The following is a 14,770-nucleotide window of genomic DNA, read 5'->3' on the forward strand; positions in this document are numbered from 1 at the left end:
CACCACCTGGGTCACCAAGCATCTCCACAATGTCCCACGGAAGCGTTCCACTCCAGTGTTTGGGAGACGGAGAGCTTAAGAGGAAGTACCCCCCTACCCACCCGCGATCCCTGGCCCTGAATGCCAGCATTTCTAAATTACTGGCCTTTGAAATGCTGTCATTCCTTCTGGTGGAGACGGATAGTTTTAAAGGCCTTATGGCGGTGGCTGTCCCACAGTACGTCGTGCCCAGCCGCAACAACTTTTCCAGGCAAGCCATCCCTTCCCTGAACAACCAAGTAGGGGACAAAATCAGGTGTGCACTGCGCAACACCATCTGTGGCAAGGTGCCCCTCACTACGGATACGTGGACCAGTAAGCACGGTCAGGGACGTTATATCTCCATAACAGCACACTGGGTAAATGCAGTGGCGGCTGGGCCTGAGGCAGATAGCAGTTTGGCACACGTCCTTCTACTACTGAGGATTGCAGGGCGCTTCAGTTTGCCTCCTGTTGCTTCCTCCTCCTACTTCGCTTCCTCATCCTCTACCGGCTCCTCATCCGGTCAGCGTAACACCTTCACCACCAACTTCAGCACAGCCAGGGGTAAACGACAGCAGGCAGTTTTAAAACGTATCTGTTTGGGTGAAAAAACCCACACTGCGCAGGAGCTGTGGGTGGGCCTGTAACAACAGACCGATGAGTGGTTGGTGCCAGTGAGCTTTAAGCCCGGCCTGGTGGTGTGCGATAATGGGCGAAATCTTGTAGCAGCTCTGGGACTAGCTGGTTTGACGCACATCCCTTGCCTGGCGCATATGCTGAATTTGGTGGTGCAGAGATTCCTTAAAAATTACCCCGATATGTCAGAGCTGCTGCATAAAGTGCGTGCCAACTGTGAGTGCTTTCGGTGTTCTCACCCTGCTGCTGCTCGCCTGTCAGCGCTGCAGTGTAACTTCGGTCTTCCCGCTCGCCGCCTCATATGCGACGTGCCCACAAGGTGGAACTCCACCTTGCACATGCTGGCCAAACTGTGTGAGCAGCAGCAGGCGATAGTGGAGTTTCACGGGTGAGTCGCTCGGCGGAACAGCACCACTTCACCACCAATGACTGGGCCTCCATGCGAGACCTGTGTTCCTTGTTGCGCTGTTTCGAGTACTCCACCAACATGGCCAGTGCCGATAACGCCGTTCTCAGTGTTACTATCCCACTTCTATGCCTCCTTGAAAAAACGCTGCAGGCGATGATGGAAGAGGATGTGGCACAGGAGGAGGAGGAGGAAGAGGGATCATTTCGTAGGGTTTCCGACCAGTAATTCACAAGTGGCTCCGAGGGTGGGTTCCTGCACCCACAAACGCCAGGTACACAATTGTCCAGTCAGGGCACAGTTCTGGAGGATGACGAGGTGGAGGATGAGGAGGAGGAGGAACCATGTTCACAGCAGGGTGGCACCCAGACCAGCTCATGGCCATCACTGGTGCATGGCTGGGGGGATACAGAGGACACAGACAATACACCTCCCACAGAGGACAGCTTTTCGTTGTCTCTGGGCAGCCTGACACACATGAGCGATTACATGCTGCAGTGTCTCCGTAATGACCGCCGAGTTGCCCACATTCTAACTTGTGCTGATTACTGGGTGGCCAAGCTGCTGGATCCCCATTACAAGGATAACGTACCGTCCTTAATTCTCTCACTGGAGCGTGATCGTAAGATGCGCGAGTCCAAGCGCACGCTGGTAGACACGCTGCTGGTGGCATTCCCACCTGACAGCGGGGGCACAGTGGAAGCACAAGGCGAAGGCAGAGGATGAGGAAGAGGTCGCCAACGCAGCTGTGGCACCGCCAGCACCTCAGAAGGCAGGGTTAGCATGGGCGAAATGTGGAAAAGCTTTGTTAGCACGCCACAACAACAAGCACCACCAGCTGATATGGAACGTCTTAGCAGAAGGCATTTCACCAACATGGTGGAGCAGTATGTGTGCACACGCCTACACGTACTGAATGACGGGTCTGCCCCCTTCAACTTCTGGGTCTCCAAATTGGGCACATGGCCTGAGCTTGCCCTTTACGTCTTGGAGGTGCTGGCCTGCCCTGCAGCCAGTGTATTATCTGAACGTGCGACAGGGGGGCGTCATCACAGACAAGAGCAGCCACCTGTCCACAGCCAATGTGGACAAGCTCACGTAAATTAAAATTAACCAGGCATGGATCCCACAGAACTTGTCCGTACCTTGTGCAGAATAGACATGCATACCTGCCTTAACCATTTTTATACTGCAGTGCAATTGCTCATTCTTGTATTTTGGATATTTCGCACTCTTTTGGAGTGTACCCTAATAAAATAAAAATATTTAAAATGAAGAACCAGTGTTGGCTACCTCGTCCTCCTCTACCGCCGCTTTCACCTACACCGCTACGTCCACCGCCTCCTCAAACTCCTACTCCATATGGAACTCCACCTCATAAATCAATTTTTTATTTTATTTGGACGTATTTTATTTTATGTCATTTCACTACTTTGTTAAATTTTCGGTTGAAATTCAACAATTTTTGGGTGTGATGTACCACTGCTATACCTATTAGACAGGCAAAAAAATAAAATAAAATTTGTCAGTTACATTTTCTGGTGAAATTCACCAATTTTTGGGTGTGATTTACCACTGCTATACCTAGTAGACAGGTTAAAAAATAAAATAAATTTGTCAGTTACATTTTCTGGTGAAATTCACCAATTTTTGGGTGTGATGTACCACTGCTATACCTATTTGACTGGTAAAAAAAAAATTGTCAGTTACATTTTTGGGTGAAATTCACAAATTTTTGGGTGTAATATGCCCCTCCTCTACCTAGTTGACAGCTTAATAAATTTCAATAATTTTTCTTTTACATTTTCGGGTGACAATAAACAAATTTTTTCTGTCATAGACCCCTGCTCTACCAAGTAGACAGGTTAATAAATTTCTGTAATTTTTCTGTTACATTCTTGGGTTGACATTTTACAATTTTAGACGCGAATAAACCCCTGCTCTGCATAGGTGACAGGGAATAAAATTTCTGAAATTCTTCTTTAATTGATGCGAGCCACCTCCTTTCATTCAATGCTTAAACTTTAACAAGTTGTACCACTTTTGCGCTTCAATAATGTGTCCCACATTTCCGCTTTACTCTTTTGGCCCACATTTGCGCTTCAATAATGTGTCCCACATTTCCGCTTTACTGTTTAGGCCCACATTTGCGCTTCAATAATGTGTCCCACATTTCCGCTTTACTCTTTTGGCCCACATTTCCGCTTTACTCTTTTTGCCCACATTTGCCCTTCAATAATGTGTCCCACATTTCCGCTTTACTGTTTTGGCCCACATTTGCGCTTCAATAATGTGTCCCACATTTCCGCTTTACTCTTTTGTCCCACATTTCCGCTTTTCTCTTTTTGCCCACATTTGCCCTTCAATAATGTGTCCCACATTTGCGCTTTACTCTTTTGGCCCACATTTGCGCTTCAATAATGTGTCCCACATTTCTGCTTTACTCTTTTGGCCCACATTTGCGCTTCTGTAATTTGTCCCACATTTGCGTCTCAATAACTTATCCCATATTTCCGCTCGATCCCCAAAATTTTTTATAAATTTATCTCCCTTAAATTTGGTCTCTTTTTTGGGGGGCAGAGTCTAGCAGCCAAGCCGGATGCAGGCTGTGTGAGGAGCTCCGCTGCAGACCGAGTCCCTTTGAGCTATTTTAAGCTACAATTACAGCACAAAAATGGGCAAACCCAGTAAAGAAAAGCCCAAAGACACCCCAGGATAACTAAAATCGGCAGTTGGCCAGGGCGATTTGGACAGATTCGTCAGAAGGACGGACATGCGGTCCGATGCCAAGATGGCGCCGAGCTGACAAGCTGCTCTCATTGATGAGGAAGAGGCCGAGTCAGAGGGAGAAGGAGAGTGTGAATCGGAAAGTAATACACCTGCAGATGACGTACCCCTCACCAGGGACTTTATGAAAGACCTCATGAAAGCTGCTCTGGAGCCTCTCCGACAAGATCTCTCTGAAATAAAGTCCGATGTACGGCAGTTAAGCGTCAGAGTGGATGAAATTAAAACTGAGCAACACAAGATCATTGACTTCAGTGAACAAGTGTCCCATAACCTGGATAATGCGCAGGCTCATATTAACTATCTTTATTCCCTGGTGGAAGATCAAGACAACAGGGGCCGCCGGAACAACATCAGGCTAAAAGGCATACCGGAATCGGTGCCCCTGGAGTCTCTTCAACAAGAGGTTGTACAATTGTTCGCTCGATTAGTCCCAGACAGCCAAGGAGCATTGGTGCAGCCTCATCTGGAATATGCAGTTCAGTTCTGGGCACCAGTACATAGAAAGGACGCACTGCAGCTGGAGAGGGTACAGAGGAGAGCGACTAGACTGATAAGGGGAATGGAGGATCTTAGTTATGAACAAAGATTACAATAATAGAATTTTAGTCTTGAGAAGAGACGTCTAAGGGGGGACATGATTAACCCATACAAATATATAAATGGGCCATACAAAAAATACGGTGAAAAGCTGTTGTATGTAAAATGCGCCCTAAAGACAAGGGGGCACTGCCTCCGATTGTAGAGGAAAAAGTTCAGTCTCCGGAAGTGTCAAAGCTTCTTTACTGTAAGAACTGTGAAGCTGTGGAATAGACTTCCTCAGGACGTGGTCACAGCAGGAACAGTAGACAGTTTCAAAAAGGGTATAGACGAATTATTAAAAGTAAAAAACCTTAATGCTTATGAAAACAAGTAGAAATCTGAGTCTCATTTCCTTTTGGGATTCGCACCCCACCTATGCCTTGGTTGAACTTGATGGACATATGTCTTTTTTCGACCGTATGAACTATATCTAAATAATCTTCTCCATTCAGTCTGGACAACTTCTTTCAGCCATGCCTCGTCTCTGCAGAGTGTGACACACAGACATCTTAGCTTCCTTACATTTCTATCATCATCTCCCAACCTGGAGTCCCCAGTGTTATCCTGCTGCTCGCTGTGCTCCCCAATACCCCCAAATACTATCCTGAAGAAAAATGACTGGCCCCATAGTGCTCCTCATAGTCCCACCAATAGTAATTCCCTTCTAGAATACCCTCATTAGTAATACTGCCGCCTACAGTGCCCCCAACAGTGATAACGATACTTAATAGTACACCCATTAGTAGAAGAGCTCTCCAGTATTAATAATACCCTCACAGAGTAGAAATAAGGCCTCCTATTGTTTCCCCGGTGGTAATAAAGCTATCTACAGACCCCTCAGAAGTAATAATGCCCCCATAGTGCTCTTAGTAAAAATAAGACGGCTCTATACATCACTCCTATAGCGCCCCCAGTAATAATAAGAATTCCTATAATGTCCCCTGGATTTATAATACCCCTATAGTGCCCGCAGTATTTATAATGCCCCTGCAGTGCCCCCTGTAGTTATATTCCTCCCTCCGCCATAGAGTCCCATGTAAATAACATCACACCATCTCTCCAGTTCCCTCAAATATACAGTCCCATGTAAATAACAGCCCTCTCTATCTACAGCCACCTCCAAAATACAGTGCCATGTAAATATCACCCCCTCCCCAGCTGCCTCCAACAGGCAATCCCATGTAAACATCACCCCCTCAATATTTAGTCCCATGTAAATAACATCATTCCCTTCCCAGCAGCCACCTTTAACATACAGTCCGATGTAAATAACATCACTCACTCCCTCAGACCTCTAACATTCAGTCCCATGTAAATAACTTTACTTCCTCCCACAGCCACCATCTACATACAGTCCCATGTAAATAACATGTGTTCAAAAAGCGTTTACTAAATAAACAAAGAAAGAAGCACCATAAGGTGAATATCGTATGCACGAGTAAAAAATGAATACTCCAAGTGGAGGCTCACCTTAGAGGGTTGTGCAAGTGATAGGCACAACCCTATTGTAGACGTGACAGGAATAATTTCCATGCAGAAATAGATACAGTCATCCTTCGGCGCAAGACGAACCAAACAATCAGAAGTTGCAAGTTGCAGGAGTCTTCATCAAAGGTTTCTTCTTTTTTTTTTTCTTCCAAAGACACTTCACAATGCGTTTCGGGGAATACTTCCCCTTCCTCAGGTGAAAACATTTGATGAAGACTCCTGCAACTTGCAACTTCTGGTTAGTTCGTCTTGCGCCGAAGGATGACTGTATTTATTTCTGCATGTAAATAACATGTTCCCCTCCCCAGCCACCTCCAACACACAGTTCGATGTAAATAACATCCCTCCCCAGCACAACTCCCAGCATTCCTCTGCCTCTCCCTTCACTAACTTCTCCTCATGTGCAGACCTCACCACAGCTTCTTCCCCCAGGACTTCTCCTCTTCACTGCCGTCCTCTACTGCACTGGTTACATGATGGTGACATCTTCGAAGGTCCTTCTCAAACACTTTTATTGGTCACATGGACCTGTGATGTCATCACAGGTCCTTCAGCTCTTCCAATGCATTAGATTCAATTGTATTGCCATCCTGAGGACGGCAATACAGTTGTATCTAGGTGGCAGGCAGTACATTCGGGCCCAGGCCCAGAAAGTCTTAACCTAGCAATGCCCCTCTAAGACATAATAATCTTGAGCCAGGAGGCAGAGGTCCGAGTGGAGGAGGCAGACGTGGGGGTGCAGGCAGAAGAGGTGGAGGAGGTCACCAACTTTTTTTGTTTCGTTATTTGGTTTGTGAAGGCCCCAAAACAATGGGAAATTACAAAAAGAATGCACAAACTGTGCTGGCGTATAACAATGGCTGGGTGCCACCAGTATACCTCTCCACTCTGGCCAAGGTTCAGACAAGCCCTGTGGGATCCATTCCTGGTTCATTTAATGAACGTGAGCTTGTCCACATTGGCTGTGGACAGGCGGATGTGTCTGTCTGTGATTATTTACTCCCCCCGCCGTGCTAAACACACGTTCAAACAATACAATTGCTGCAGGGCAGGCCAGCACCTCCAAGACGTAAAGGGCAAGCTCAGGCTACCGTATGTGCCCAATTTGGAGACCCAGAAGTTAAATGGGGCAGACTCATCAGGCAGTACGTGCAGGCATGTACTGTTCCACCATGTTGCTGAAACCCTGCCTCCTGCTAAGATGGTCCATATCAGATTATGGTGCTGGATATTGTGGCATGCAGACAAAGCTTTTCCACATTTCGGCCATGCTAACCCTCCCTTCTGAGGTGCCCCTGCTGCATTGGTCACTTCCTCTTCCATTTCCACCTCGTGCTTCCAGTGAGCCCCAGTTGTCAGGTGGGAACTCCATAAGTAGCGCCTTTAACAGTGCTCTCTTTTAGTCGTGCATCTTCCGATCACGCTCCAGTGACGCAAGTAAAGGTTGTCCTTGTAGCAGGAATCCAGCAGGGTGGCCACCCAGTAATCAGCACTGGTAAGAATTAGGTCACTCATGTGTGCCAAACTGCCCAAAGGCAACGACAAGCTGACCTCGGTGGGAGGTGTATTGTCTGTGTCCTCTGTATTCCCCCAGCCCCTCTCCAGTGATGTTCGTGAGCTCCTCATCATCATCATCCTCCAAAACTGTGCCCTGGCTGGACAGTTGGGTACCTGGCCACTGTTGGTGCAGGAACCCACCCTCTGAACCACCTATGGACAACTGACTTGATAACTGTGGGAATGATCCCTGTTCCCCCTCTTCTTTCTCCTGTGCCACATCCTTATCCATCAGTGCCTGAAGTGTTTTTTCAATGAGACATAGAAGTGGGACGGTTCAGGCCATTTTGGTGGAGCACTCGAAACAGCTCAACGTGACACACACATCCCGCATGGAGGCCCACTTGTTGGTGGTGAAATGGTGCTGTTCCGCAGAGCGACTCACCCGTGCGTGCTGCAGCTGAAACTCCACTATCGCCTGCTGCTTCTTGCACAGTCTCTCCAGAATGTGCAAGGTGGAGTTCCACCTTGTGGGTACATCGCATATGAGGCGGTGAGCGGGAAGGCCGAGGTTACGCTGCAGCACAGACAGGCGAGCAGCAGCGTGGGTTAGAACACTTATAGGCAGCCCTCACTTTCGGCAGCAGCTCTGACATATCGGGGTAATTTTTCAGGAACCTCTGCACCACCAAGTTCAGCACATGTGCCGGGTAAGGAATGTGCGTCAAACTGGCTATGCCCAGAGCTGCTACGAGATTTCGCCCATTGTCGCACACCACCAGGCCGGACTTGAGGCTCAATGGTACCAACCACTCATCGGTCTGTTCTTCCATGCCTGCCCACAGCTCCTGCGTGGTGTGGAGTCTTTCCCCCACACATATGAGTTTCAGAACCGCCTGCTGTCGTTTCCCCCTGGCTGTGCTGAAGTTGGTGGTGCATGTGTTGCTCTGACGTGATGAGGAGGTGGTAGAGGAGGAAGTGGAGTAGGAGGAGGCAACAGGAGGCCCCGAGAAATGTCCAGCAATTCTCAGTGGCGGTAGGACATGCGCCAAACCGCTGTCCACCTCAGACCCAGCCGCCACTACATTTATCCAGAGGGCAGTTAGGAAGATATGTCTCTGCCCGTACTTAATGTTCCACGTGTTGGTGGTTATATGGACCTTGCCACTGATGGGGTTGTGCAGTGCACACCTGATTTTTTCCATCACTTGTTCTTGCAGGGCAGGGATGGCCCACCTGGAAAAGTAGTGGTGGCTGGGAACCACATACCATGGGACAGCTGCGGTAATTATGTTTTTAAAACTCTCCATCAACCACTAACAACGGAGGGGAGAAAGTTGAACACAGCAGAGCAGGCTGCATTAGGACATGTTCATAGGATCGGGTTTTGTGTTATGCAAATTCACCATGGATTCTGACTATAAACCACAGAAATCTGCAAATAAAACATGTTTATGTAAATCCTATGTAGATACTTTGTTTTTCAGCGCATAATATGTAGCAATAATAAATATTGTTTTTAACAGAAGTTTATGAAAGTGTCACAAAAATACCACATTCATGTTTATTGCCAGCAGAATACTAGTGGTATACACACTAAACCCTGAGAGAATGCAAAAAGTGTCCTATGGGACTTTTCTTCAAGAAAATGGTGCTACATGATCAGTTCACATTTGTATATGTTCTGAAAATGTCTGCTATTCTTGTTTCAAGATTCAGTTTCATATTAACTAAGTATTTTTAGCGATTATATATGTATACACTTTGTGTGTGTTTTGTTTTACATAGGAATGTCCTAGTGGGGTTGTTAATGAAGATACATTTAAGCAAATCTACTCACAATTCTTTCCACATGGAGGTGAGTATTTTATGTTGCATAAGATTCATTAATGGTAGTTTTCTTATATTGGCATTGCCTTCCCTAGTGTAAAAAAAATGGGAAAAATGTAATAAAAAAGTTCTAGTTTTACACAACTATTTTTAACTCGTATGACAAAAGAGACATTATCCACTAAGCTAAATGTGCATAGAACTAATGTACTTTCTATGCACAAAGGGGGAATTTATCACAAATGTTGCACCTTTTCTTATTTTTACACCAGTTTTGAAAAGTGGGTGGTAAAGTGGGCATGGTAAATTATGGAAATTAGCTTCACTTCAGATGTATAGTTTTCTAAAGAAATCACAACCTCACTACAGTAGGGGAGTGAAGTAAAAAAAACTGGAGTTGCATTTCTAGACAAATCGGGTCTTTTATCAAAGACCTACGTATTACCCCGGTCTTAGATATTCCCCACACTTCTGGAAAATGCGCTTAATTTATGACGATACACAGGCCTGATCATAAATTAAGTGCATCCTCTGGCAGTCTGTGCTCCTAGACTGAAGTATCTGGAGTAGATTTCAATCATTAGTCATGCCAGAACACTGGCGTAAGTTATAGTGAATGTGTCGGGGCCTATGGCCCCAACCCCACCATGCCCATCCTGCCCTTGCCACGTCCACCTAAATTTAGGCACAGTGCTGTTCAAGAAGTCGCAAACTGTAGTTTGAGACTTTTTTAAAACCAGTCTCTGGCAGAGAGGGTCATAAAAACATTTGATATATTTGTTGCAAAGTACACCAATGCTGACACAGGCAAAACTGACTTCAAATATTACCCTTATGATAAATCCGCACTGTTTTTGCCTTTAAATATACAAAACAACATGACATTTTGAAGTATATATTGAGAAATGCAAAACACAGATTTTATATGTTAATTGTTGATCTTTCAAGAGATACTTGAAATACAAACTAGCCTTTCTGGCTATCGCTATCCGCTTCATCTTTTATCAGAGCTGGCTTTATCCTGAATAAATAAAAAAGTGTTGATTCTATTGAGTAACAGCATATATTATAATAGTAAACCATTATTAGAGATACTGCGCACTACCTTTCCCTATACTATTGCTGGTTCCTATGCTAGAAACAACTATAGAGAAGTACCAATATAAAACCAAGATTACCTTGTTACTGATTCTATTTCCGTGGTCTGTACTTTCTCCTTTAATGCAGCCTTAAATCCAGGGTATATCGGGTCTGGTATCTATGTTATGGAGCGCCCCCGGCCGGTGGCGTCGCTCCGTTCCTGTAAGTTAAAAAGCTGACGCTCTCGTGGAGCAACTATTGACGTCACTGTTAGAGCTAACTAATGGTTGCGAGTGCCAAACCTCCAACGCGTTTCGCTCAGTACGCTGTCCTTCGTCAGGGAATCATTCTGGAATCAATCTCCCTATCTTAACCCTTAGTTCTCCCCTTCAAATAATCATATATTGAGCTACTAGTGACATTGTTTTTCATCTTCTTGCTATGATTTCTTTTCTGCACCAGTTCTGCATTCACACAGGTGTGTATACACCATTCTCAAGTTCGTTTCTCTATATGCACCATCTCCCTCTTAATTACTTCTCATTTTTGACCGAAACGTCACTTGAATGTGAAGTTGCCTTACGAATAGTGATAGACGAACATCTGCTGGGCGATCAAATGTTTGCGAACCGCGGCGGGTCCCATTCATTTTAATGGAAGGCAAACATGAAAAACCTCCAGGTCATATTTGCAGCCACAAAATACTTACTAGATGTGCACACATAGTCCCACAACATGGACACTGACATACCAGAATTATTAAGCGAATCTGCGATCTACATGCATTATGTTTTTATCTGCGAAATTTCGACAAAGTATTAATCGCAAGAGCACATGCGCTACAAAGGCATGGCCTACAGCAACTGGTTTGCACTGACTAGCAATTAAATGGATGCGATGGTTGGACGAAGTTCAGCGACGAAGAGGAAGAACTCCTGGTGACTGTAAGTAATCTTACATTAAAGTAGTGTATTTGATTACATTTCACCTGCATGTCTGAACAATCTCTTTATATGCATAAAGAATGTTATAAAAAAATCGCCAGTGCGACCTTCTGCGATTCTAATTTTTCTTAAGTGCACAAAACTTCACATTTTATAAGGTCTCACTAAATATTATTGGTTTTTGCACTAAGTATTCGTGTGACATCACACCCACTATGTTAGTAGTATATATGTATGGAAAGCATAGAAATATATTTCACATGCACATTGCACATCCATTGTCATGCCGCACACTATATTCCGCACACACACTATTTACCGCACACACACACTATATACCGCACAGACACACACTATATACCGCACACACACACAGAGTCTATAGATTATAGTTTGTATCCTGTTGGTCAGGACTCAGAAGAAGCTTTCTTTGTCAGACAGCCAGTATTTGCTGGTTAATTTAGAGTTACCCAGGGTGCATCCCGGGAAGGCGAACCAGTTGTACACCCCATACCGTACCGTCACTTTACTAGACAGGTACATCTCTGCTTAGCTGGACAATATCTGATAGCTCAGACCCCACCCACATACAGTCGTAATACAATCCCATCTTCTAACCGTAACAGTAAGGCCACATGCACACGGGCGTGTTTTTTCACAACTACGGACCGTAAAAACCCAGGCTAATGTCCTGCAGAGTGGACGAACGCACGGCGTCATTGGTTGCTAACTCGCTATGACGCCGTGCGCTTCTTGCCGCCACCGCTGTACAGTAATACACTTGTATAGATCATACAAGTGTATCACAGTACAGCGATGGTGGCCGGAAGCGCACGTCGTCATAGCAACCAATGACGCCGTGCGCTCGTCCACTCTGCAGGACGGCAGGATGGGTTTGTACGGTCCGTAGTTGTGAAAAAACACGCCCGTGTGCAGGCGACCTAAATCTAATATTTCCATTTGAAAGCATTAAATACTTTTTGCAGTTTACTTGAGTAAATTATTTTCAATACTATTATTGTTAAAAATTGGGATTATATGCTTCCATTTTTATCTTGCAGCGGATGTTGGGGCGGGGATATGACCGCACCCGGTCCCACCCCGAGAAGCAGCGGATTGTACGGGAGTTGGCCTTTGAGATCTGGCGCCAAACGGGTGTAAAACACCAACGTCTGGCCATCATTAAAAAATGTTCAGACATGAAGCGAAGACATCCCCGGTTTATAAAAAGAATCTGGGACGAAAAATGCCCAGGTAAATGCGTAAATAACTTTTGTATGTTTTGCCAACACTCTGTAATGTATACAGTGCTAAGCAAAAGTATTCACCCCCCCTTGACTTCGTTCTTTTTTTTGTTGCCTCATCCCCTGGAATTAACATGGATTGTTTGAGGAACATGCCCACAACTTAGACCTTTTTTTAAATTGGTTAATTGTAAAGCATACAACAAATAGAACACAATAATAGAAAAGGTCAATGTGCATAACTATTCAAACCCCTAAAGTCAATACTTTGTAGAGCCTCCGTTTGCGGCAATCACAGCTCCAAGTCGCTTTGGATAAGTCTCTATGAGCAGTTGCCACATCTTACCACTGAGATTTTTGCCAATTCCGCCTTGCAAAACTGATTCAGCTCCTTCCAATCGGATGGTTTGCGCTTGTGAACAGCAATCTTCAAGTCTGACCACAGATTTTCTATTGGATTGATATCTGGGCTATGACTAGGCCATTCCAACACATTTACATGTTTCCCCTTAAACCACTCAAGTGTTGCTTTAGCAGTGTGTTTGGGGCAATTGTCCAGCTGGAAGGAGAACCTCGTCCTAGCCTCAAAAAACGCACAGAGTGGGACAGGTTTTGCTCAAGAATATCCCTGTATTTACCACCATCCATCTTTCCCTCAACTCTGACAAGTTTCCCAGTCCCGGCTAATGAAAAACATCCGCACAGCATGATGCTGCCACCACCATGTTTCATTGTGGGGATGGTGTTCTTTGGGTGATGTGATGTGTTGGCTTTGTGCCAGACAAGTGACGGACTGAACCATCACTGTGTCTGCAGTGGAAGCCTGAGGGCTATCCTCCTTCCTACAGGTTATGGACCCAGGACTATGGAGACCCCCACTCTGACCTATTTGGGTTAGAGGGAACTATAATATTTGTGGTTGAGTTTATAGGCCACATCTTTCCTATTCCCCATTAAAGTTGCATGGTGTGAATCCATAAACATAATAAGGGTTAACTCTGCTCTGAGACTCCCAATGAATGTGTTAGTTTATTTGTCCCTTTGTTCTATTATGTTAGTGATGGGATTAAGAAGTAGCCGACTCTGGTGTAGAGAAGTAGATCATCTTATGATACACTCAGGAGATAAATCCATCACATGGGTCTCCTCTCGCCCTATTGTTTTATTAAGACACTGTGGAAGGGATGTCTTTTTGCATGCTGTTCATTTTTTATTGAGTTATGTGTCATAAAGCTGGCAGCCACTGCAATTATATATAGATCCCTCCATATTGGAATTTCTTTATATCTAATGTTAAGATCTCTAAAATCTGAACATTCTGTGATCACAGAAGTTCCTATTCCCTCCATTCGGAGAAGGCGATCGGCGGAGACCGTGGAGGTTGAGGAGGAAGAAGAGGAGGAGGCCGGACCCTCCCAGCCTATTGAGCCACCCCACCAGATGTGGGAGAAGTGAAGGAGGTGGAGGTGGAAAGTGCTGGACCATCCAGCACCGCCCCATCTCAGGACTCGGAGGAAGAGGAGATGATCACCAGCCCCCGCCAGGAGGGTAAATATGTGCACATAGCAATAGGATTATGTATCCATAACATGTACATAAGCTTTAAAAGGGCCAACAATGAGGGGACAACATACACTATAGTAATACAAAAAAGAACACTGGACAATAACTCTTTAATCTACATTAAAACCATTAACTTAACTAATAAATAATATTAAACTCTATAGAACTATTACTAACTAACAAACAAAATTAAATTATACTGTACTGAAATATCACTAACTAATAAACTATATAATCATCATAAATATCACTAACGTATTGAGATTTAAATCGTCAATATGTATAAAGACTTTAATAATTTTTTTTTTTTAAATGTTAAAAAATAGACAAACAGACATATTTTGTACCGCCGTGTACATATCGACCGTCTCTATAAAAATATCCTATGATCTAACCCCTCAGGTGAACACTGTAAAAAAATAAAATAAAGAAACAAAAAAATAAAATACTAATTTAGTCATCTAACATAACGAAAAGTGCAAAACCAAGCTATCAAGAAAGGCATATGCCCCCCAAAATAGTAACAATCGGTCAATTCATTCTGCCAAAAATGAGACCCTAACATTAGACAATCGCCAAATAAAAACAATAATATGGCTCTCAAACTATGGAGACAGTAAAACATGAATTGTTTTTGGTTCAACAATGCTTTTATTGTGTAAAACAGAAATAACAAAAAAATAAGGAAACAT

General features: G+C 44.6%; 1 protein-coding gene across 1 annotated transcript in view; it reads left to right on the forward strand.

The window, feature by feature from the left end:
* The window catches only part of KCNIP1 (potassium voltage-gated channel interacting protein 1), a 656,186-nt gene that overhangs the window by 307,901 nt on the left and 333,515 nt on the right, over window positions 1-14,770 (forward strand). Inside the window, exon 4 of the mRNA XM_040404788.1 lies at window positions 9,206-9,275. Within this exon, the coding sequence (XP_040260722.1) occupies window positions 9,206-9,275 (70 nt within the window). The remainder of the gene's footprint in view (window positions 1-9,205; window positions 9,276-14,770) is intronic.

The sequence above is a fragment of the Bufo bufo genome, chromosome 1 (assembly GCF_905171765.1).
Source record: "Bufo bufo chromosome 1, aBufBuf1.1, whole genome shotgun sequence".
Classification (NCBI taxonomy): Eukaryota; Metazoa; Chordata; class Amphibia; order Anura; family Bufonidae; genus Bufo; species Bufo bufo.